The 24808-nt window shown below is 42.9% G+C and overlaps 1 protein-coding gene across 5 annotated transcripts; it reads left to right on the forward strand.

Moving 5' to 3' along the window:
• The first annotated feature begins 1436 nt into the window (after nucleotides 1–1436).
• On the forward strand, nucleotides 1437–23870 carry LOC115021095 (protein SOGA3-like). Of its 5 annotated transcripts, XM_029451246.1 has the most exons (13): nucleotides 1437–1511; nucleotides 2532–3305; nucleotides 3550–3774; nucleotides 3889–4047; nucleotides 4468–4539; nucleotides 4885–5204; nucleotides 5396–5549; nucleotides 6037–6106; nucleotides 6321–6867; nucleotides 6983–7112; nucleotides 7278–7600; nucleotides 8927–9073; nucleotides 10766–10899. In XM_029451246.1, the coding sequence occupies exons 2-11, from the start codon at nucleotides 2586–2588 to the stop codon at nucleotides 7386–7388; spliced, it is 2508 nt and encodes an 835-aa protein (XP_029307106.1). In that variant the 5' UTR covers nucleotides 1437–1511; nucleotides 2532–2585; the 3' UTR covers nucleotides 7389–7600; nucleotides 8927–9073; nucleotides 10766–10899. The 5 variants fall into 5 exon arrangements, with proteins under 5 accessions (XP_029307106.1, XP_029307105.1, XP_029307104.1 ...); XM_029451245.1 differs by lacking the exon at nucleotides 8927–9073 and having other exon boundaries at nucleotides 10766–10880; XM_029451244.1 differs by lacking the exons at nucleotides 1437–1511; nucleotides 2532–3305; nucleotides 3550–3774; ... (7 more) ...; nucleotides 7278–7600; nucleotides 8927–9073 and adding exons at nucleotides 9306–10315; nucleotides 16198–16500; nucleotides 18101–18655; ... (2 more) ...; nucleotides 21831–21866; nucleotides 21947–22088 and having other exon boundaries at nucleotides 10766–10933.
• Nucleotides 23871–24808: the final 938 nt, after the last annotated feature.

Consider the following 24808-nt stretch of genomic DNA (forward strand, 5'->3'; position numbering starts at 1 on the left):
ATGCAGACATCTGTCACTTTAATGCAGCAAATGATTGAATAGTCCTGGGGCAGAAGGAGAGGTTAGGTGGGGGAAGTGGTGAATATGTGTGTATGTGTCACTCTGAAAGGGAATGCAAGTCCCCTAACATCTGTTATCCCATTCACAGAAAATGGATCATCATTCTTGGCCAAAGCTGGTTGATTGGCCCTGCAACATCTTGTCTGGTAATTAAACTGTGATTACAACAGAGAGCAGTCTTATTTCTGAATGGATCAAGATATAGTGTTGTAAAAGCCTGCAGTGACAGAAGCAGATGGATTGCACAGAGGAGGCTAAGAGCTGTGGTTACTGAAGTCTTGACGGAAGCTACAATCCATGCCATAAAACTTTCAGAGCAGAAAATCTGAGCTTTCAATTCAATTCAATTCCTGGCACATCCTGGACACATAGTTGTTATATTATGTTGATAATGGATGCAACACTAGTCTGCCTCTTTTGCTGCATATCTTTAAACAACCATGAGCCATTTGGGATGGGTGTGTGTGCTTTATCTTGTCGGCGCACGTCCAAGAGTTAAAAACTCCAAATGACTGGTGAGATGGGTCTGGCCCGTTGCAATATAATTCAATCTAAGTGAAGATGCCCTGAGTGTATGAGGAGCGCAGGAGAGCTTGGCCTGTTTCCAAACAGAATAAATGGTCCTCTGTAAACATTTCCATTGGAAAACCTCATACATGAACCTGTTTGCAAATCAAATCCACTCTAGTTGCACATTTCCATTCCCTTATAACACAGATTCAAACTAATTCTGGAAGAAATTAATGGCAGGCAGCACTCCAAATTAAATGTCTCATGTATCCCTTGACAACATTAAGTAAGGCCCATTCTCCCCTCTCCACACATCAAATAGTTTGACAAACGATTTCTATGCATTTGTGGAAAAATGTTGTGCAACAGCTTCAGTTTGGGGTTTTGAGAAAGAAAGAAGAGAAAGAGGGCAGAATCCTGGAAACATAATATAGAAAAATGATGGCCCAAACTGTAAAAGGCAGACAATCATATACTTCCTGTGAACATTGTCTCAGTCATAATGTCCCCCTTGTATAAAGTGCATTGCTTTTCCGTTGGAAAATAAAACCTATTATACAACTTTGGGAAAGTCACATTCTCTTTAGTTGGCAATTTCAATCCATATACTCAAGGTCAATTCAAATAACTGAATACAAGGTGAATGAGAGAGAGAGAGAGAGAGAGAGAGAGAGAGAGAGAGAGAGAGAGAGAGAGAGAGAGAGAGAAAGAGAGAGAGACAGAGAGAGAGAGAGAGAGAGAGAGAGCATCATGTCTTCTTCCAATGAGATCAGTCTGCTGCGTGCAGCTTCATTTCCGTGCAGCCCTGGCCCTCCCAGCGATGATGTAATGTCATGAATATTGAAACAGGTTGCTCGGTGCTCGGGAGGCGCTCGAGTCAGCATCCCTTCTGCCTCCATATCACCACTACCCTTCAGCATCCGACAAAACACCCAGAAAAGGTAAGAAATTATTTTGGAGCTTCATGATTTTCATGTCATAATCGTGCGTGTTTTAGATGAATGTGGCAACATTAACCTGTAATGAAACTGTGTGATTGTGGTCCACATTATGTTCTGTACTGTCAGGCCTGACAAGGTGGCTTGATTTACTGTTGGTGCTCCCAGTTGTTTATATGTAGAAAACACAATAACAGAGCAATACTTTCTTACTTGTTTGGACTCATTTGATATTCTTCATTTAATCAGCACTGAGTGAGAGATTATGTGACAGGCAGTCGTTTTTTGTGTGCTTTTAAAACCAAAGAGACAAAGGAAAAACATGCATAAACGGTGCCAACTGTGGAACAGGCAAAAATAAACGCTGTTGCTTCTATTACTTTTATGCATCTTTCATACATTTGAGTAATGAGTCATCGGGCATGTGGGATATGAGGAGCAAGATGATGGCTGATGGGAAAAGGCAGAACTCCTGTAAACCTAGATGTGGCTAATCATTTGATATCAAGAAGCTGGGCGGTTCTTTGTTTCTTTAAGGTCGATGAGGCTTAGATCAGATCAGAGACCACTCAAAACCTGATTCCTGTCAACTGAACAGGCAGCATGGCGGATTAATTGGCTGGCTACTGCTTCAGGTTTAAGAGCCAATGACACTGCCTTCTCTTTGCTCTCTCTCCTATAGCCCTTTCGGCAGCGACGCGAATGACTGTCTAATTGCCCGAGCTGCAGCTGATCTCACACTCATCTCAAGGGATGAACGGCCGAATGCATAATCACTAGTGGTCACGTACCTGTCTCTTGGCGCTGGCCTAATTAGCCCTGCTTATGTAAAAAACATCTAAAATCCATGGTTCGTCCTGGAGTGTCTGTCTTTTTTGAAATAACCAAATCATTTCGTTTTTCAGCCTAGTCCGACAAACCTGGACTATTTTGGTCGACATGCAGAGGAGTATTAATTAGCCTTAATCCCATCCACATTTTGTAGCCTTTAGGTGTGAAAAGCTCATTGTTTCCCATGTGCAGGGATACTGGTAAAGGGTATGGATGTTGTTGAGGATGAGCTGAGCCTTTGACACCATGATGAACCCATCCTCTGCCGACTCGTCGCGGCAGCCAGACAATAGCAGCCGGAAGCAGCAGCGGTCGTCGTCTCCAGCCGGGCTAAAAGACAGTGGATCTAAAGCTGCACAGAAGGGCAGCAACTCGTCAAAGCCCATCACGTCAAAGCAAGGAGGAGGTGGAGGGAGAAGCAGCCGAGGTCATTCTCCCGTTTCCACAGGCAGGGAGCGGCAGGCCGGAGGCGCTTCTGCCGTCAGAGGCGCGGCTGCTGTCCAGGCTGCTGGTGCTGAAAGCCCGACGCTGAGCAGAGGCGGCATCCAGACACCGGAAGACTCCCCCCGCATTGTTGCTGATGCCTCTTCACCCTCCAGAGCAGATCAAAACCGTGTCGTTTCCGACCAGCCCTGCGCATCCAAATCCCCTAAACTGAGGAGCAAAAACCAGAGAGGTGGGGAGGCCTCGGCGGCGACGAGCAGCAACAAGAAGAGTTCCAAAAGCACAATAGGCTGCGGACCCGGTTTCTGGAAAGAGGGATGCTTACAGTCCGAGCTAATACAGTTTCATTTGAATAAGAGTTTGGGGAAGAAAGGGACAAAGATGCAGACGAAAACAGCATCACCGCCGGCCTCAGAGCCGGAGCTGTCCCCCGAGCCAGACTGTCCACAACCGGCTCCACAGCCAGACCAGAGACTACAAGAAGACATAGAGAGGCTGGAAGATGAAAACGAGGATCTTAAGGTAAATTGGTAACATATTACAAGCCTGACATTTTTTATTTGTTCATAAAAGTTGTAATGTTTTTGCGTACGCAGTGGTCGCACCTGTTGTATTTGCGTACAGGCTGAATAGCACTGCACGTAGCTGCATGCTTTGTTTTGAAAAATATGTTTTGAAATGGCCCTGACCAATTTTCCTTTGGGGGGCCAGATTGGATTCAATTATTTTAAGGCACATTTTCATGTTATCCTCCGTTTTGTGCTAGACTGAAATCGAGGAGATGCGGGCAGAGATGGATGAGATGCGGGACACCTTTTATGAGGAAGACGCCTGCCAGCTACAGGACATGCGCAGAGAGCTGGAGAGAGCCAACAAGAACTGTAGGATCCTTCAGTACCGACTGAAGAAGGCCGAGAGGAAGAAGCTCCGGTTTGCAGAAAGTGGCCAGGTGGACGGAGAGCTAGTCAGAAGTCTAGAGCAAGACCTCAAGGTGAGTCTATGGCAGGTCCAACATCATTCTATTATGTTCTACAATGTCCATGGATATTAACAACTTCTGTGTATCCTTCTGTCTCTGTGTCTTCTGTTTCGGTCCCTCTCCCAGGTTGCGAAGGATGTGTCTGTGCGCTTGCACCACGAGCTGGAGAATGTGGAGGAGAAGAGGACGAAGACAGAGGACGAGAATGAGAAGCTGAGGCAGCAGCTGATAGAGGTGGAGATCACCAAGCAGGTCCTGCAGAATGAACTGGAGAAAGCCAAAGAGGTGAGGGGCTGATGGAAGTGTGTCTGTGTGCATATGAAAGTGCAATGCAAAGTGTGGTGTGAATTGTATAAAGGTCAGGTTGAAGGTATTATGTAATGCCCTATGAGTTTTATCAGTGTGTTTATGTCAGTAATGGTGCATTATGAGATATTCATTCATACTTACATATTTCATACTTATATATAACAAATAAATAGTTCTTTTTGGGGATGTTTTTTTACTTCAAGCCTTTAAAATCCCTCTGTGAGCACTGTGATTTCAATATGAATATTTCACCAGAAATGTTCTCGGGGGTGGCTTTAAGCAGTCCTGTTTTTCCAATACTGAGCCTTCAGCTCTCCATAAATCTGGATGATATCACTGCCTTCAGTAAGAAAACAGTGAGCTGATGATGATGATGTAACCACTGTTTCCCTGCAGCTCTCGCTGAAAAGAAAAGGAAGTAAGGATGGGCAGAAAGCAGAGAGAAAGATTCCACAGACCCCCATTGAGGTGAGTTGTTATGTCGTTAGATTATAAAGTTATAAACTTCAACAGATGTTTAATAATCAGGTTGTTTGCAATGCAATTTACAAATGAAAAGAACTAAGTATCAGAGTCATAATTTGTAGTGAGTGAAAGTAACACAAGAACAAAACCCATTACAATATGTGCTGAGGTAATGAAACTGATTCTGGGAATGTGTATTTTTAAGCACCCTACCAAACTAATTAGAACTTACACTAAAAAAACTACACTGTTTGTGTATTTTCTTCCATGTTGACTGTGAAAATAAATTCACCACTTGAAAGATTGACTGTACTGAGTAAATAAAGAACCTCTGTTCTATCTCCACAGGAAGAAAATGAGGATTTGAAATGCCAGGTGGCCTTCATCAAGGAGGAAGCCATCTTGATGAGGAAAAAAATGGCAAAGATTGACAAGGAGAAAGACCGACTGGACTATGAGCTGCAGAAGTATCGCTCCTTCTACGGGGACGTGGACAGTCCTCTGCCTAAAGGTGAGGCTGGAGGGCCTCCAACCACCCGCGAATCAGAGCTGAAACTCCGCTTACGCCTGGTGGAGGAGGAGGCGAACATCTTGGGGAGGAAGATTGTGGAGCTGGAGGTAGAGAACAGGGGGCTGAAGGCTGAACTGGATGACATGAGGGAAGACAGGTACGTCGACTTCATTCATCAGCTCTTGATGATTGAAACAGTAGGAAAAACTGGTTAAAATGTAGTGATAGTTGAAAAGCATCATATGCCCATATAAGGGAGATTTCAATAAAACATTTGTGACAAGGACAATCATTTTCATGGTTGAGTTTAACCAGACTGTATGGTGAAACTATTGTTTCCTCTCCTAGTCTGGCGGCAGCAGGAGTGGACGGTATCGGAGGTCAACATTGCAGAGAGCAGGGCGAGGCCCTGTCAGAGCTGAGGCAGCAGCTTCAGCTGGTGGAGGATGAGGCAGAACTTCTCCGCCGGAATTTAGCAGATGTGGAAGAAGACAACAAAAAGGTTTGTGGTTTGCTCCAAAAAGTGCCAATTTCTTAACAGGGCAACTGTATTGTTACTGTAAGATCCAGGGACAAAACTACTCACATCTACCTTATGAATTATATGGAACTACTCCCCTTTAGTTTCTCTGTCTGGGACTATCTATTTAGTTCGCCCTCTATTTGAAGCCTTGTTAAGCAGTTACATTTTTATTTAAATATTTCTATCAAAATGGCAACAGACTGCAAATAATATATGACATGGCTATGTTATGCTTTCTCATATTACTTGGCAACATAATACAGTTTTAATTTCAGCGACGTAAGATGTAACGTTTCTCCTCTTTCCTTGTGTATCTGGTGCTATTATTGGTATCATCATTGACTTTGTGGCCTTTACTAAAATATGTCTGTTACCTAAGCCTCATACATAAGAAATTAAAATGTGTGAACTGATCATACTTGCAGCACTTAGAGCACTTAGGAATAACATTCACTTTCATGTTAAGGTGACGAATGAACTCAATAAGATGAAATACAAGGCTGGATCCCATGAAGCTGGATCGAGACATGGAGGAGGTTTGTTTGTTTTTCACCTTTTCAATGTCTTTCAATAAGTCATTGTTGCAGGAGACAAAACAACCGCATTGCAGAACAAGAGATAACTGTTCTTTTTCAGATCGATAAATCTGTATCTGATGAAAAATGTTTCGTAAAACCTTCAGGAGCTGCACATTTAAGTCTCATTTGCAGAGGTGTTCCACTTTTCATTGCTGCCTTGTTTCAACCCCAGGAGGAGCTGACCCCGCTAAACTGGAGGCCCTCCAGGAGGAGTTGAAAGCTGCACGTCTGCAGATCAATGAACTGAGCGGCAAAGTCATGCAGCTCCAGTATGAGAACCGCGTCCTGCTCTCCAACATGCAGCGCTACGACCTAGCATCCCACCTGGGCATCCGTGGCAGCCCTCGGGACAGCGACGCAGAGAGTGATGGAGGACGGGATGACGACATCCCCTCGGCCTCTGCATCCTCCCCTCGCCTCCTCCCTCCCCACCGCAAGCGTGAGGGCCCTATAGGAGGGGAGAGTGACTCAGATGAGGTGAGGAACATCCGCTGCCTCACCCCGACACGTTCCCTTTTCTCACCTGTAGACAGCCGTTTTTTATCCAGAAGCCTGAAGGACCGGCAGCAGATGATAGACATCCGCATGGAGGCGGAAAGGCTGGGTCGGACCCTCGATAGGCTTATTGCTGACACCAGCACTATCATCGCTGAGGCACGAGTATTCGTCACCAACGGGGAGCTGTTTGCCAGGCTGGAAGAGGATGAGGAAGGTGGCAGGTATTAAACACATAAAAGTGGTTAGGAATCACAGTGTCTCCCCATTCAACTCATCCTCACCATTGTGTTTAACTGCATGCAATATTTCAAGTCCAAACACACCTGTGCTCCACAGGATCAGAGATCATGAGCTGCTGTATCGTATCAACGCCCAGCTGAAAGCCTTCAGGAAGGAGTTGCAGAGCTTCATAGACCGGCTGGATGTTCCCAAGCAGGAGGATAAACAGGAAGAGGAGCCACTGTCTGTAAGATGATACAAACACATGAAATAATTACTTTTTAAATTCACTTCAATAAATATAATTTCCGTGATTTCTAATATGCACTATTCTTACTACTTCTTGTCAATCTGTCTCTCACTACCTCTGCCCACCCCCCCCAACCTTTTCATGTAACGGTCATCCATCCAGATGTTTCAGCCCATTATTTTACTGATCCTCATTCTTGTTCTGTTTTCCTCACTCTCTTATGCCACCATTTTTAAATTGGTATTTCTTTTCACCCTGTTCTTTGTTCTGTAAAGCACACCCTTAATATCATTTTATGTAGATTTTCATTATTTAATTTTTACTTATTCGTTCATTTCAATTCTGTTGTTTTGAACATGTCACATAAGGTCACTCAAGGTACAGGACATTATCATTTTCCATGTATGATCCAAGCCACTCAACTACTCAGATGCTTTCAACATTTATTGGAGAACACACACCTTGGAGCGACAGTGCACTATTAGGTGAGTATGTCATTAAACTCTCTGACTATTTCACTTACTATTCCTATTCAAACACTTCTCAGGACTGTGTGGGCGTGTACCAACTATGCTTGATTGACATCTGTCTCACTTTCCTGTTAGTTTACACTATTTTCACTCTTATTAGATATTGGGGACATGTAATTCCTGGCACAGCACAGTCCAATTTAAACCTGAACAGAGGTCTAATCAGCCACAATAACTGAAAACAGTATACAGGGCCTTTAAATACATTTAATGTTATGTTGCGGTGAAATTTGTTTTTAATGGGTCTGTAAAGCCAAAGTCATAAGTCATAAGATTTTCTTTACCAACACAACCTACACTTGAACCATTACCGCTGCAAATGTTTATTAATGAGGTTTTCACATGACCTCAGCAATAATGAGGTCTATGAGCAGTACATTGTTAACACAGACTATACACACACTAAAGTGCACACTCATTGACACTCAGACACTCACACACACACCATATGACATTGAAACAAACATCCGGCCTATGCCCAAGGTTTTGTTAGGCACTGTCTGAGTCATGATACAATGTCAGCATGAGCTGTAACAAATCCTCCAAATGTCCATGAGATTATGAGAGAAGCGTTGGCATTTTACCCATAGCCTATTTGGACTTTTATGTGACATTCAGAATTGTGTAAAAATTACTTTGGGTGGGTCTGAAAAATGTAGCCAGAAATGTGCTGATCTGTTTAACCAACGGACCTGACCACCAGGACGGGGGCGGAACCGGTCCATTTCTTTCATCCCACCGGTGGGATGTTTTACGTCACATATTAGGGCCAGCTGTGGAGACAGAGAGGGAGGGAGAGACAGGAAAACAGAGAGAAAGGAGGATTTTATCCTCGTTAATGAAAGCATCATTTCAGCTGTAGGCTGTCGCTCTCCAGTTGTTTTTAAGTGAGCCACTGCATTCCAGCCCAGACTTCATTTCAGCTATTTCGTTGGCTGAAATTTAGGCTCTCTCGTGGCTGTTTTTAAGGACATTAATTACAACATTCAATACCATATTAGAGGAAGAGGTAAGGGTCCAAACGGCATGGTGGAAGATGCGAGTCGTTGCAAGTTATTTTTTTAGCGTTTGAGCAGAATATTTGACAAGCATCACACTTTTTTATGTAGAAGCTACCTCGTGCGTTACTATTAATTACCTAGCATACTACGAACGTTACCTACTATGTCACGAGTCATGTCATGTCAAATAACAAAACGAATAACGTTTTTTTAGGCCTGACGTTACAGACTACTGTAGGTAGTGGCTAACGTTAGCTATGTGTGTTATCTCCATCAAAAGGAATACAATCCCACTCTTCGTCGCTTTCCTCGTGATAGTCATCCCCCTCTCATGCTAATAGCAGATGAGAAATGACAGAATGGTGGGAGTACTCCTGCTACAGATGAGACAAGAGAAACGTTGGGAAACTAGCTTTTTAAAGTCAAGGTAAGACAACTACGGCTTATTTTTGCACGAGTAAACTGAAATGTAGCGTCACAATTACTGCCCTGAGGTGGTAGACATACTAACGCCTCTGAAATGAGTGACCGTTAGCATACAGCCGTTTTGATGTCGTAAATGGATTTGTTGCCATGGATACAGCGCAAGGTGGTATCCTGCCACGTAATTAGAGCAACCCGGTGTTGATTAATGGAGCCACCTCTGTTGCATTTCCAGCGATCTGACTCTAGGAAAACAAACTCGTGGTTACAGCGGGTAAAAATACTCTGCTGCTCTTACATCAGTGCTGCTCCGTGATATTTTTGGGACTTCTCCCATTCGCGTCGGAGTTGTTACTGGGTGTCTGTTTTTGCCAGCCCTGGATCGTCGCCTACAACGACTCTGTGCGGGGGCGAGAGACGACACAGCGCGTCCTGAGATTTCGACATAAACAAGGAAGGGGTGCAGCAGTGAGGAAGTATTTGAGATAAAAGATTACAAAACAAAACATCGTGGGGACTCTGGCACAAGAATGACAGATTGACCTTGTCTCTGGGAGGATATGGAAGGGACCGAAGGGTCCGGTCCCGCCGCCTGTATGAGCACAGCGGTTGCCGCTGTCCTGTGGCCGACGGGAGATTCTGCCGGGTTTGGATAAACCTGCTGATAAACAGTTTGAGTTGGTGATGGCAAAGTGTGCTGATCTATATAAAAAAATATTACATTTTTAATTTGTGCTTTACAGAGCAGAAATGAAGACTTTCAAAATAGCTTGGTCACCAGCTTCTAATAATTTATCTCTTTTAAGGTAAGGTTTAATTTGAATGCGCTGGAGAAATGTGGAGTGGGTTTATGAACGGCTCGGGGATGCACGGTGGGGGCGGTGCTGGCGGGGGCAACGTCCCGTCTCAGGGCTGGGAGTTTATGCCGTGCTCCAGGATGGATAGGGCAGATAGAGGCAAGGGCAAAAGTCGTAGCCCATCAAGGAGGATCTCCTCTCCGCCCACCGTCTTCAGTCACATCTACAACTCCCAGTTCGGTGCTTCAGGAGAAGGTGGAGAGGGGACACAGCTTGAGTTCCTCAGGGGACAAATGTGGCCGGGTCCCGAAGCCCAGCAGCAGCAGCAGCAAACACAACACACGCGGCTTAAAAAGAAATTTGAGGATTTGAAAAAGCGACACATACAGGATAAGGAAGAATGGATGCGCGAGAAGGAGTCATTGTTGCGAGAAGTAGCTGACATACAAGTGATTGGAAATATTTACTACCCAATGTGAAAGCTAAATATAGTTCTGTGTGTGCCTTTAGTGGGTCTGTTGTACATATGCGTTATTTCTTCTGTACCACTATTGAATGGGAAGTTGTAGTTTATCAATGGTTAATAAGTTCACAGTGAATTTGTTGTGTTTTGTGGTATCATCTCTTATTTATATATATATATATATATATATATATATATATATATATATATATATATATATATATATATATATATATATATATATATATTTCCAGAATATCACTTGGAGCTTCACATTCAAAATGTAATATACTTTGATATGCCAATGTAAAAGTCAGTTTATTACAAATAATTGATTTCATTAGTTCTTCTCTGATTGCACTGTGTGATAGGATACTGTAACGTTTATCTGGCATATTTGGTTGACAAGGTTGCTGCCAACTGTGTTTCCATGCAGGGAGGGGAGAACCGGAGGATTCTGCTGGACCTGAAGACAGTTTTGGAGGAAGTGCAGACGGAGGTGAAGAGAGAGGAGGAGAAGAGGAGCGAGCTCCAACTGCAGTACACCAGAGACAGATGTGCCTGGGAGCTGGAGAAGGCTGAGCTCAAATCCAGGATTGCACAGGTAATTTAGGGATGATGATGATGATGATGATGATGGTGATGTGTGGGTGGAACTTCTTTAAAACTATTCAAAAGCATCTGCAAACACATAATTAGTCATAGAGTTATAGACAGTGTGTGCGTGTGCTGTGTGTGTGTGTGTGTGTGTGTGTGTGCGTGTGCTTGTTAGAGCAGTTTATGCATTACTTTATAGCTGTACATGTCTGGTGTGTGTGTGCAGGTACAGTGAGGACAGTTATCCAAATACAAAGTAACAATAATCTTGCAAGTAGTGCACTGCATGTAAAAAACTCATTTTTTGCATTAATATCTACAGTATATTGTTTCTTGTTTGTATTTTCTCATATGTGTGGCAAATTTAGTGTAAATTGTGTTCACCTCGTTTGCCACCCACATGGCAGGGTGGTAAGTCACCCTGCCATCCATCAAACTCAAGCCTGAGCTTAGACAAAAGATTTGCACAGAGGAGACAAACGTAGTTATCCCCGCTCAACCAGACACAGACACCCAACTTGGCTTTTAACAACTAGCTCTAAGTAGATGAAATATTAAGCTATTTTTGCCTTGGACAGCTACTGTTAAGTGTTTCTTGAAATGGTTTTGCATACCAGTGCCACACTGTGTCAGGCATTGCACGGAACACTTGAAGGACCATGCACGGTTATTCTTCAAAGCAATGTGGCTTTAGGGATTACGTTTTTTTCTAGTTACATCAGAAGATTGATTTATTTGGTTGCATTAAAGTAGAAGTCTAATCCAGAAAACTTTTGATTCTGTGAAATGTTCTCAGACTTTGATTTCTCCATGTGCTGACTGCCTCTGTGTGTCTCAGTACTTGTCATATGTCTAATTTTTTGTAATCTTGTGACGACAGTGTATTTATCTGCCAGTTGAGCCCCATATGATTCCTATCACAGACTTAAAACTGATTGGTCACGCGTTCACCCATCACACAACTCTCCTTTTGTTCGTCCTACGAAGCTACAAGAAAGATTTTGAGTGAAGTGATGAAGCTCAAAAATGTGGTGCTGGAGATTAACAAGGTGGTGCAGTGATAGTTGGACAAGACCACTGCTGACATGATGACACAGGAATGCAACATAAGCCTCTTTCACACATGTACTGCTACCATGAACTTATCTACACATTACCTGGAGTAGCTGTATGTGAGAACGCAAATGTCTGATTCAATTTGACCGGACATTAAACAAACTTTACCCTGCCAGCTCCCTAGTACAAAGTTTGCAGTAACATGGTTTCCCCAGATCACAGATGGTATAACTGCCATAATGTCGTTCTCTCCGTGTGAGTAGATGGCACAGTGATACTGTTCAGCTCTTCTCTTTGTCCTGCTGGCTCACAGTGTGGTTGACAGAGAGCCTTATAAAAACAGAGACTTTTACTGTTCTGTTTTGTGTTTGTAAAGCCCATTGTGCCAGTGGGAGAAAGAGGCTTAATCTACTGCAGAAGTTTATATCATGATGACGCACACACACACACAGACTTCCATGAGCCCTTTGCAAATGTAGAAACAAGACATCTCTCCTGTCCCAAACAAATCAACTTGATTCTCCAGAGTGGCCTCTAATATCGAATCCTTACATGCACATCAGCATCTAAAGAAATGTCTGTGTGTGTGTGTGTGTGTGTGTGTGTGTGTGTGTGTGTGTGTGTGTGTGTGTGTGTGTGTGTGTGTGTGTGTGTGTGTGTGTGTGTGTGTGTGTGTGTGTGAGATTTTGCATAGAACATCCACACACACATGCAGACGTTTCTATATTCATTGCACAAACAGACCAAGGGAAATGTGACTTGGAGTTAAGCCATACTGGGCGGGGTTAGCTCCATTGTAAAAGTTGTTTTTTTTGTCTTGATGCCACATCCTGCCACAGTTTATGGTTTTTGGTATGTGTTCACCAAGTGCTAAGTAAAGTTTTCTAAACACATTTGTAGCTCAGTAATCAAATTACTCATTTACAGACTTATGCAAATGTTATTCTTCAATTGTTACAGGTCTATAACAAAAGTTTGGTTTGCATTTAGTTCAAGAAATGTAATGTGGCTTTTGATCATAGACAAGGTTGTTGAAATCATATTTTTCTATAATACAGAACACAAACATGAGTAGCCTGATAATCAGACTGAATTGCTATTTGTTTCACTTCCTTTGTTTATCAGAATCAGACTCAGAAATCCTTTATTTGTCCCACGACGGGGACATTTACATTGTTCCAGCAAAAGAGCAAGAAAGTAAAGTGGCGAGTACACAATTAAATATAATACAGTAACAGTAATATAAGTACAGAGTCGTAAAAGTGAATATTGCACATGACAGTGATAATTGCGTAAATTATAAATCAATTGATAAACAAATCACGTGGGCAACCAAGAAATAGACAAGAATGCATGCAAAACAATGCAAGGAGGTCAGTAGAGCAAAATGGGTGTAACTTCTCTTCCCTTCAAAGTGAAATGTGAACAATTTCAGCATGGGTGAGAAACTCCTGCCATTTTCCATATGTTGGCTTCACTGTACCAGTGCAGAGGAGATCCCTTTTTTTTATTCTGCTCATATGGAAAGTGAAAACAGAGGGTTTTAAAGAGGTAAAAGGTAATTGTAAAGGCAGTTTGAATGCTGATACTGATCACACTGATGACAATCCAGAACAGCTTTGATTTGAAAATTGATTTCAGAATCGGTGTGCATGTCTGAGAAGAGCCTTTTGATGCAATCAGCTGACTGTGCCATACAGTCAAAGAGGGCTCTACTGAACTCTTCTTTGCAGTGTTCTATGATAAACGTGTTAGTATTGCACTGCTAGCTGGACAGCTAGCTTTTGTTTGTTCATTATTGCACTTTGTAGACAGACTTTGAAATCAGAGGGAGGCGGTCAGAATACTGTAGAGGATTATTGTAGTGTATTATTCAAGCCTGAAGTTAGTGAATGGAACAAGTGGTGGATACTTCAGGACTTGGCTCCAGAAAGTTGGAATTTTAGAACTTTACTTTAGAAGTGCCGTAAGTGAAAAGGCATTTGCACGTTGTCATGGTGAAGATGTCATGATAATAGTCTGCTTAAATCCACAAATGTCTTCATAATTGCCTTTTATAGATGAAGTTTCATGCATACAATGTCTACATCTTACATATTTTTACGTATTTCTTTAGCTGTTGTCAGCAGCTAGCTTACCTTTGTTGGTCATCTGATTGGTTGAGAAACCATAGCCGATTGCTACAAACTATTTAGCCAAATCATCATATAATTTTGAATTTTGTTTAGTTGATACTATATGTCGTATATCTGCCATACCAGAAATTCTTCTAATTCTAAGTTCTATGCATAGTTGCATGATTATTCTATTCTTGAGATTTTAATTACACACCTTTCTCCACTGTAGGCTATGGCTGTGAATGTAACTGCTGTATGTTGTTTCCACATCCTTTTTGGGCACTTACCACCAAATACCAAGCAAGCATCCAAGGTCCCAGGCCGGATATTTCCTGGCATATTTCTCCGCATGCCAATGATTTATGAAAGTTGCTGGCAGCTAAGAGGCATCTCACTCTGCCTTAGAAGCCAACTCCCCCTCCTCCGTTTACCTCCCCTCCCCACCTCCCCTCGGAATGTGACATTGTACAAGGCTGTGTGTCCGCTATTTATAGTGCGTCATCATGGTGACACAGTTACCTTTATGTGCCATACAGTGACAGACAGGGTGTCTAAGGGTCGCAGGAGATGGCTCCTTGAGACTGAGAGATGTGTGTGTGTGTGTGTGTGTGTGTGTGTGTGTGTGCATAGGTGTGTTTTCCCTGAAATGCTATTGACCTGTTTGCATGTGAACTTCTTCCTGAGTTTCCTTTAAGAAGACTGCTTTTTCTTTGCTGTCCCAATCAATTAAAAACAGTCTTCAGCTCTCTAATTTAGACTCTAACCCTCTTATTTTTGCACTTTCACTATTTGTTTACATTTGGATGTCTAAATAGACTGTGGACAGCACCCATCACCATCTGTAATTGTGGAGAACTTTGAGAAGAGCCGTAGGGCAGACAGAAAGGGTTGACTTGTTTTTCTCCACCATAATTTCATGACCCCAGGCCACAGGCAGAAATAGCTCCATGGTCGAGGCTTGTAAGAAGGCTTTGGTCGCTGTCTGTGACTGAACACTGAAATAACACACTCAGGCATGCTTGTATGCATTCTCTCCCTATTTCTAACACACACACATACACACACACACACACACTATATACACACACATATATGCATACGCTCAGGGCATTTTCCAGTTCAACATTGTTTCCCCCTTTTTACATGCAAACGGAAATGCACATAATTACCACAGAATGCACATCTATGTACAAATACTACACAAGAGGAAAGTCCCCACTTCAGATAATACCCTTGTATTATCTCATTGGAAGAGGACTTTTCAGATTAGTTTTCCTCACACCATTATCTAATCTAGAGACACAGATCAGAACACAATGACTTAAATCTTTGTCAAGTTCAATCAGTTTTTCAGCCTTTTTTCTGAACCCTGTCTTGTTTGCAACATTTTTCATTCTAAGTGAAGTGACAACATGTTTTTGGTTAAACTTTTTGGCCAGTGAAATTCCCTGGGGAAATGCCCAGGGAATTTCACTTGTAAAGGGCATTGAATAGGAGCACAGTAATACTCCTCATAACGAATGCAATCAAATTAAACCTAATAACATTGTTATGTGTTGAAATGAATCAGAAATTCTGTCTTATTTGTGTTGAAAGATCTTCTTTGTATGGGTCTGTGTTTCTCTAAAAACTGGCACATAGAGTATCATTTGACTGAGTCCACATGCATCCTCTGCAGACATATTTCCTGCACTGCATCCTGTGTTAGTCAAGTATCATAGAAAAGAGACTTGAACCTTGAACCCATGAACCCTGTGTGAGTTCTTACAGGATATTTTCATCTTTCACTCCTCTCTCTTTTCTCCCTCTTCCCTCCTCTGAACCCACTCGCACTCGTCCCCGTGGTGCATTATTCCCTCACTTCCTCCACCTTCTCTTCCTGCCTCTCCTTCATTCTCTTAATTCCAATTTCTCTCACTCCTGCCTTGCTTGTCTCATCTGGCTCTCATCTTCTTTTTCTCCAACTGTAATATATCCCTTATCACACTGACTGTTTTCTCCACTGTCTCTCCCACTCTTTCCCTTCCCATCTCCTCACTCCCTTTTCTCTCCTCCTCTGTGTCCTCTGCACTCTCTGTCTCTGTCTCTTTCTCTTCAGTTGGAGGCTAGAGAGTGTGCTGGGTTTGTTAGTGGCGGAGTCCAGTCAGCTGCTGGTCCCGGCTCTGTGGCGTCACGGAGTGCTCGAGAACAGCACGACGAGACATCAACACTCCGCCGGGAGAGGGAAGAGCAGCGGAGGCTCCTGGCGGACACACACTCAACAGCCATGGACCTGCGCTGTCGTCTGGAGCACAATGAGAGGGACTGGTTAAGGGAGAAAGCGGAGCTGCTGGAGAGGTTCGACTTGGAGAGGAGGGAATGGGAGTGCCAGCTGAAGGATATGCAGAGGAAAATAGAAGCGGTAAGGTGCTCTGAGTGTGTCTGAATAAGAATATTACTGCATTATGTCTTAGTTTAAATATTTGCTTTAGGGTTAAGGTTGGATTTAGGTAAAAGTAAGACAAGTGAAAAACTACATGAAAAAAACTACAATCTTATGAAACCTTTCTTAATTATTTTGTGTATGATATATGGCTTTGCATTCATTGAGCAGCCTATATTGTGTAACACTTCCCTCCTACACATCCTGTACACCATCAACACTGTCAAAACAATATCCCTGATCAGTGCAGCTGCAGAGTATGAGGAAAGGATGGAGTGGAAGGAGAAGGACAAAGGTTCTGCTATTTCTCTGATCTCTGTGTACTGTGATACTGGCTATGACCTGGAGTGATGTAGACAGAGAAGCTGGCATGAAACAGAAATACATTTACAAGAGATGGTCACAAGGCCAACACAGAAAGGCTTATTCATTCACAATCCAATTTTTTATTTCGACATGTTTTTAGTTCATAGAAAATGCATTCATATGACGCTCTGTGTACCAAATTATTGTGCTAGGGGAATATGAGAAATCGAGGTGAAACAACTACCGGTAGTCAATAAATTGATTAGTACATTGACCGAAAAGTAATTGGCAACAATTTTGATAATCGATTTTAATTGTGTGGTTTTTTTTTTTCTTCAAATAAATATGCCAAAAGTAGCCGTTCCATTTTCTTAAATGTGATGATTTACTGCAACATGATAGTAAATCTTATTGTCGTACATGACAGTAAACATCTTTGAGTTTTATGACTTCACCTTGAGCTCCAGGAACTTGTTATTAGCATTTTACATGATTTGATAAACCATGATCAGTGAATTCATCAACCAAGTATAAGCAGATAGCATATACAGCAGAACGTCAAACCTTTTCAGCTTATTGGTTTAAAATGGTGAGTTAAATGAGAAGTATTGGATAAGAAAGTATAACAGCTTAAGATCGGTCAAAGAAGGAAGAAATTCAGAGCAAATGGTCCTACGACAAAGGGGCAAGGGTAAAGAATGAGATGGATGGTGACAAAGCCCGAGTCAAAACTCTACATGCCCAGAGGAGCAGATTAGTGTTTTTAATGAGGGAAGCCATACAAAAGAGGTTGGGCAGAGTGCGAAGGCACTGGAACAATTTGCTATGAAAAGAACATGTGGCTCGCATTTGTCCCTCCGAGACCAGAAAATGAGAGAGTAAAACAGCAGAGGAATAAAGCAGGACTAAAAGGCACTAGTCCCAACTAGAAATTGCGTGATGGGAAGGGAGCCCAGTCAACATGAAATAGTTACTATTTTGGGATCTCATGGTAGGAGACCAGAGGTTATCCAATTGTATTTGAAATAATTCTTTGAATGTTTTTTTTTAATCCTCTGTGGGCTAAATATGTTCTTAAGATTTGTTTCAACACTGTCTTGCCTGACTTCCCATCATCCCAAATTAGTTTTTAGTGAGTATGTGCAGATGCAGTATTGTACTGTTAGTATACTTTTATATGACATTTTATATTTTCTGATCATTTAATTCTTGACCCTATTCTGTATTCACCCTTATTCTAATCATGACCTCTATTTCCTCTTCCTGTTCCTAGCTGTACTGTGACGTGGGGACCAAGCGAGAAGAGATCGGGCTGGACAGTGGGAGGCAGCACAACGATGATGTTCTACACAGGCTCAGCATTCGCTCAACCAGCGCCGGCTCTAGTCTGCTCAGCGACAACGAGCCTCTTAGCAGCAGCAGTCAGTCAGAGCCCATCAGACATCAACCTTTACCTGGTTTCGGTGGCAACAGAAACTTCAGTGATTGTGTTGGCAGAGATGGTCACCACTCCACCTGCTTCCAAGCAGACAGCATGTATGAATATGATGTTGGTGGTCAGTTCACTCAGATTGACCATTCACAACCTGAGCCAGTGGATGAGTTAAGAGGCACTTGGCAGCAAGACTCAGTCACTGATGGCAATGAAGCTGTGGATATAATGAAGCTGGATGCTTTGTTTCATGGAGCTCCTGGATGTGCAATGCCACAGAAAAATGTCTCAAACGGTAATGAAAGCAATGTCCCTGTTAGTCCTGAAGAAAGCCTTCTTTGGGCAGAGCTGAGTTACGGCAGCGAAAAGAAGAAAAACACCACTGCTCTCAATGCTGTGAGTGTTTCAAACAATTTCTCTATTTGTTAAAAACAGTATATACAGTATAGACACATTGGTGTGGTTCTGATTTGTTTGCTTGTCAAACTTGTTTAATCATCAGTGTTCTGTACTGCCTCCTGTTTACCCCCATGTGTCTATTTCTTTGAATAGATAATCCTTTTTATCTATCAATCATCAAAGTTTTATTTGTGTAGTACTTCAACAATACACAGTATCCAGCATCTCATTGTATCTCTGTCTCCCCTTCGGTGTTTCAGGCTCTGAAGGAGATAGCCCGTGTAAGCGAGGAGCTTTGCAGCTACCAGGATGAAATCAGAAAGAAGAGTGGGGATAAGAGGTAAATAAATCCCTTTTGCTATGTTAATTTCCTGGCATCAGCATGCAAATATGATAATCACTGTTCCCGTTATGTCTTGATGCTCTTATTGTAATAGTAAATGCATTTCACTGTGTCATTCTCTTCAGGAATCGATCTGAATCCCTGAGCCCAACTGAGGAGAGCGACATGTTGATTGGCCATGATAAAACCCGACTGGAGGCGGATAAATCTCCCTGCGACCTCAGCCAAATTTATGATGACTTTCGGACCTTGGAGAGGGAAAACTGGATCACCTCGTCACCAGACAACACCTGGCGGGCTGACAGAGGGCCAAGCAAATCCTGGAGGTCAAACAGTGCTAATCCAGACATCTACAGAGAAACACAGACTAGCCCTGGAGTACTCTCTGAAATTGATGCAGAAGCTCCACCCATCCCTCCCCGCATTTCCTCCTGGAATATGAGCTCCCCTACCCATCCAGACACAGAACTCTACATCCCAGAATCCCCCATGGCGACAGTGAGGAAGTGCCATAGCCCCTGTGTTCTAGTGGACAAAAAGTGTAGCAGCCCATCTATTGTCAGAAAGTTTGAGGCCATGCTACAAGAAAATGAAGGAAAAGTTTTAATAGACGGCGTTGTAGCATCGTGCTCTGTACCGACTAACTCTGGATGTAATATGGGCTGCTGCCACAACCGCTGGTCCTGTGATGCAAGCAAGTTCACCAGCAGTAAGCTGTCGACATACGGGACTGTCCAGAAAAGCTTCTCTGAAGTCAACATATTGACTGCTAGAAAAGATTACTGCCATGGGAACCATAACAGCCCTGACCTACAAATGCCTCCGATTGTCAAAGATTTACCTTTAGATTTGCTCTTGTCCTCTCTTGAAATACAACCTGCCGGCCCCAACCTCCAGGGCTCCAGAAGAAACATATTGCTGGAGCAAAAAACAGCTGAGTTCAACAGAACTTTGTTTCAGGCTGAGATGGGCCGTGGCGTAAAGGAACAAGACAGTTTAACAGTAACAGATGCCGGCTCTGTGGGTCCCCAAGCCGTCTTTTTACCAACTGGTGCATCAGATGAGATTTTACGTCCCAGGCAGACAACATGTCAGCCACATTGTACTGATTTCACCACTGGTGTCATGGGTGTGCATCCTGAAGTCTCTCCCTCAACCTCAAATTCCACAATTCAGAACCCCAAAGTCCAGCCAAGGCGAATGAGATGTGGTCCTGAAGCTCAAGAAATTCCTTCTGACCTTTCATCTGAACAGCTACAGATTGGACTCAGGGAGGCAGCAACAACAACCTCTCAGAGTTCTGCACTCCATTCTGAGGTCATGCACAAAGTTCAAACAGCAAGCAGTCCATCCAGGAAAACACAACGCAGAGCCGCCACAGAGGCTCTTTTTTCTGAGCCTTCAAACACCCAGCCAGGTCAGAATGGAGATGCTTCCAGCTCCAAAAATGAGAATCCCCATGGAGCAAAGTCTCAGTCAGCCAGAGATGGTGTCTCACTCCACCAGCCGTCTGTTGAGAACCGACAAAGACGGGTGACACAACCAGGGCACCAGGCACAGCTAAGTCATGCAACTGCTCTTCCTTCCCAGTTGGACTCCTCCAGGCCTGGGCCTCGAATGATGAATGAACATCCCTGGAAAGCCCTCACTCTTGCTGCGTACCCACGGCCCGAGGGATCCAGGTCCAACTACGGGGCAGTAGAAAGGATTCTGAAGAATTATGAGAGCGCAGCCCGGGCTAAACAGAACCAGAGCCAAACGAACGAGATGGCTTTGAATCCTAACGACGGTGTCAGGCAGGAGGAGAACGTCACAGAACTGGACATGCTGGACATGAACCCTCTGCACTTACCTCCCACTCTGAGACACACGCAGACTTCACACACCTCGCAGACGCACACCACACATTCACAGCTCAGCAGCCACAGTGCCATGTGTGTGAAAGAGGTACATCTAAAAGTGCAGGTGGGTAGAGTATGAAAAATACTGTCTGTATTCACACTTTCACAAATAAGCATCCGACTTGCCACTCAGTTAGTGTGCTATTCACTGAACAGATGTTAACATTTAGAGGCATTCTCTTGGAATAAAATATGTAAGTCTGCATTTTTGATTAAAATACAATTAAGTCAAACTATATTTTCAAGGCCAATCACACCAGTAGACCAGGGTGAACCCGCACATTTCGTCCTGTTTCATTCCATTCTGAAACACTAAGCGATTGCCCTTGACTGAGGACAGCTCCGGTGGGAATGTTGTTTATTTCTGGTATGTGCTCAGAGACAGAAGCAGGCCAGAGCCTCCATTATTATCTGGGCATCTGGGCCATTCCATTGCTTAAAGGCTCCTAACAAAAGGAACTGGCATATAAAGTACTTGGCAGGAGGTCTCTCACCCTCAACAACATGTCTTTCATCTTCCAGTCCTTCCATGGGGCCTTGTAGTGGAAGTGTTTTTCTGGCCTTTGTGTAGTAATTACAGAAGTATCTGCAAGAAGCCAGCTGACTAAATGCCCTTGGCAGAGCACGGACGTGAGAAAGCTGAAGCAATTACGCCGCTTTAAAGTCATGCAAATAACAAAATAGTGAGAGCGATTATCAAGCCAATTTTATTTGACCTCTTGAAAAGAATGTAATCACCCACTTTAGTTTAACCTCAACCGAGGAGCACTGTCCAAAGTAAAAGGCTGTTCTCGAAGATCTGGTAAGTGGCAGCAGAGCCACGCCACTTCAGATGCTTTCCTCTCGACCAAAAAGAATGGGATCTACCTTTTGTGACCTTTCCACATAAGCGTGTTCCTGTTTGAAATATGCCTGTTGTTTCCCCTAGGCTCAAGAAGACTTCAGATGGAACACGTGACAAAATGTAAAGTATCCGAGTGTGAATTTAATTGTTGATAGAACGGTGTGATAATCCTAAATGGTAATTCATTTGTTTCTCCACAGGAGAACAAAGAGACCTCCGTCTCCTCCTGCGTTCAGAAGAACTTCTCGAAGCCTGCCCGTCCAGCCAACCGACGCCGCCCCTCCCGATGGGCCAGCCGCTCCCCCACTTCCTCCTCCTCCTCCTCTCCCTCCACCACCCCCGTTGTGCCTCCATCCTTCCCCCTCAACAAACACAGTTCCTCTTTTACCTTCTCACACGCCTTTCACATAGAGACTGTCATTGTTTGACCTCAACCTCACCTTACGATTGAACCAACAAGTCAGTGATAACCTCTGAACACTTTTCATTACTGTTGTACATACCAAACCCAGACTGCTCCTCCACGCCTACAGACTCAAAAGTGCTTTAGTTGTGAGTTTACACACTCAACTTTTTAGAACTGTATGTGGCATCCAGTGCAGCCTAACTGACCAAGGAAAGTGAGAAAAGGATCTGAAGTAGCTTCACATATTCAGCGGTATGCTTGGCATCGTGCGTAGCCTCAGAGGAGAGTGAAAACATCACATTCATTCATTCATTCATGCCAACCATCTGAATGGATGTCCTATGCTCAGGTCTGGATTCTAGCCTTCACTAGTGTAGCCTTGCAGATCTACCAACAACATACCCTCCACTTCGGCTCTATATACTGTATCCACACCTTAAAAGTGATGCTTGCTCATAGTCAAATGATCCAAAAACTTCCAGTCAAATGAAATCCAGAATGATGTATTTAATATGTACTGTATTTTGTAATTTGTGTGCAACATGTTTTGTGTGCTTTTTGCACAAAATATGATGTTACATGCACAATATGCAGCCTCATGGTGGATTCTGAGATGAAGGCAGTGGAGCAGAGTTTTCCCCCGAGCATCACTCTGCGTGCTGAATACAGCAGTGTTGCTTTCTGCCTTCTTAAATATTACCTACACTACATGCCTGGACTGTACCTTGCCTGTGACTAAAACATTTAGCTTTACATTGATGGCTGGTTTTACATTTTTTCTTTCATGATTACAGTAACGGAAAATGTGAATGTGAGTTCCTTTTTTTTTTTATAACTTTGTACCAAAGGCTGGTTTCTTCATATGCATTTTCCTGATTTGAAAGTTAAATGCATTGTTTGTAATGGCATTTGTTTTTGCTGTCAACCCATTGCTGATGTTTTCCAATCAAAATGTATGTTAAACAAACAAGAGCCTGCTTTTGTGCATAGCATTAATAACCATGCTTATGAGAAGAAAAAAAAAAGATTGAAAAGCCTTTTTCTACTTTTACTAACTCTGAATGGTCACATATCAGGACGTTTACTCAGCTGAGTAGAACAGTTTTTTGGGTCAAAGTGGTGAATCATATCATGATGAAGGTGATGCCTTTGCTGTTCTTTTTGTGTAATAAACATAAGGACTTAATGATTTTTCTTCTTTTTTTGATTGTATATGGTGTTGCCATGCTGTGTAGCTTTGAATGACTGAATGACTACACTTTCTAAAAATGATTTATCAGCAGCTTGAACCCATTTGTAAAGTGTGACTGTGAAAGCTCCAGTACAGAATAACACATTACAAAGGGAGCATTATTTTAAAGTAGTTTTACAAAAGTTGAGTAACCTTGTAGACAAACCTGTTTATTATCATTTCCTCCAATAATCTTCAATAATTTAGTTCACAAACTGTAAACTAAGCTGACCTTGCCACTGTGCAGTTGCTGTGCCCTGCTGCAGGCCTCTTCAAACCTTAGCTTTCAATAGGATTGATGATTTAACTCCAACCAACCAACCAAATGACTGTTAGGCTCCCTTAATCTTGTTGGCTGACATGTATTTGTGGTGACACTGATGGTTGCAGAGCTGAACATGACAGCAGTATCATTCATCACTTTGATAGTGTTTTTTATATTTGTGTACAGTATGTATGTATTCCTCCATAAATGTGTTATGCATTCTCTTCTCTAAACATTATTGTGTTTACGTCAGATGGTGTAATCAGCACCACTGTTCTTATTCATATTTATGTTCGACTGTCTATGAAAATACCTGTATTTCAGAATTTCACTGCACTGTCTGGTAAATGAATCACTTTTCTACGTTCACACACCCATTCACTCATACAAACATAGAAAGGGACACACGCCCACCCACACACACACACAACCATACACATCCTTGGCCCTGAGAGGCACGGACACCTGACCCCTCACCCTGAAACCTGGCACCCATATGGCTGACTGAAATAACAGGTGCAACGATGTTATGGTTCCAGAAATCCTACCCTTGGCGCTGATATAAATATAAATATTGTCATCCTCTCCTGATGCCTAGCCTAGCGCTGTGTTGGCTGTCTCACACTGTTTTCCTGTGTGAAGGCTGGGCAGGAGTGTGGATTCCCAGTACTGGCCTGTGCTCAAGTCTGGAGGTTTCCAGATGCTCAAACCTTTTATATAACCAGTACTAACTGTTTTGATTCCAGTGCTGCTAGAAAACACAATAACACTGGAAAGAATTTATTGGACAATCTGTATTTTATCATGCAAACATAGAGCAGTAGGTTTATTCGGAGCCAATGGTCTAATCAAACTGCTGCTGTATACAGCTTGTTTCCATTGATGCTCCAATAAGATCTAAATCCACACAGGCACACAACACCCATTGGCCATGCACACTGTTTGGTCTGATTTGATTTGATCCGTCTGGACCAAAGCAGGTCCTTTCTGTAGTGCTCATCCTCCTCTTACAGCCTGATTAAAAGAACGGATATACAATGTTCACTCACTATACCATGCATAGGACTTCTCATGAGCAGTTTTGGTTGTTGACTAGTGTCAAGGCTACATGTTGGCTACTGGCTTTCTGTGTGTCAGTATACATGGTAAAGCTGGATTGG

The sequence above is a fragment of the Cottoperca gobio genome, chromosome 16 (genome assembly GCF_900634415.1).
Source record: "Cottoperca gobio chromosome 16, fCotGob3.1, whole genome shotgun sequence".
Classification (NCBI taxonomy): Eukaryota; Metazoa; Chordata; class Actinopteri; order Perciformes; family Bovichtidae; genus Cottoperca; species Cottoperca gobio.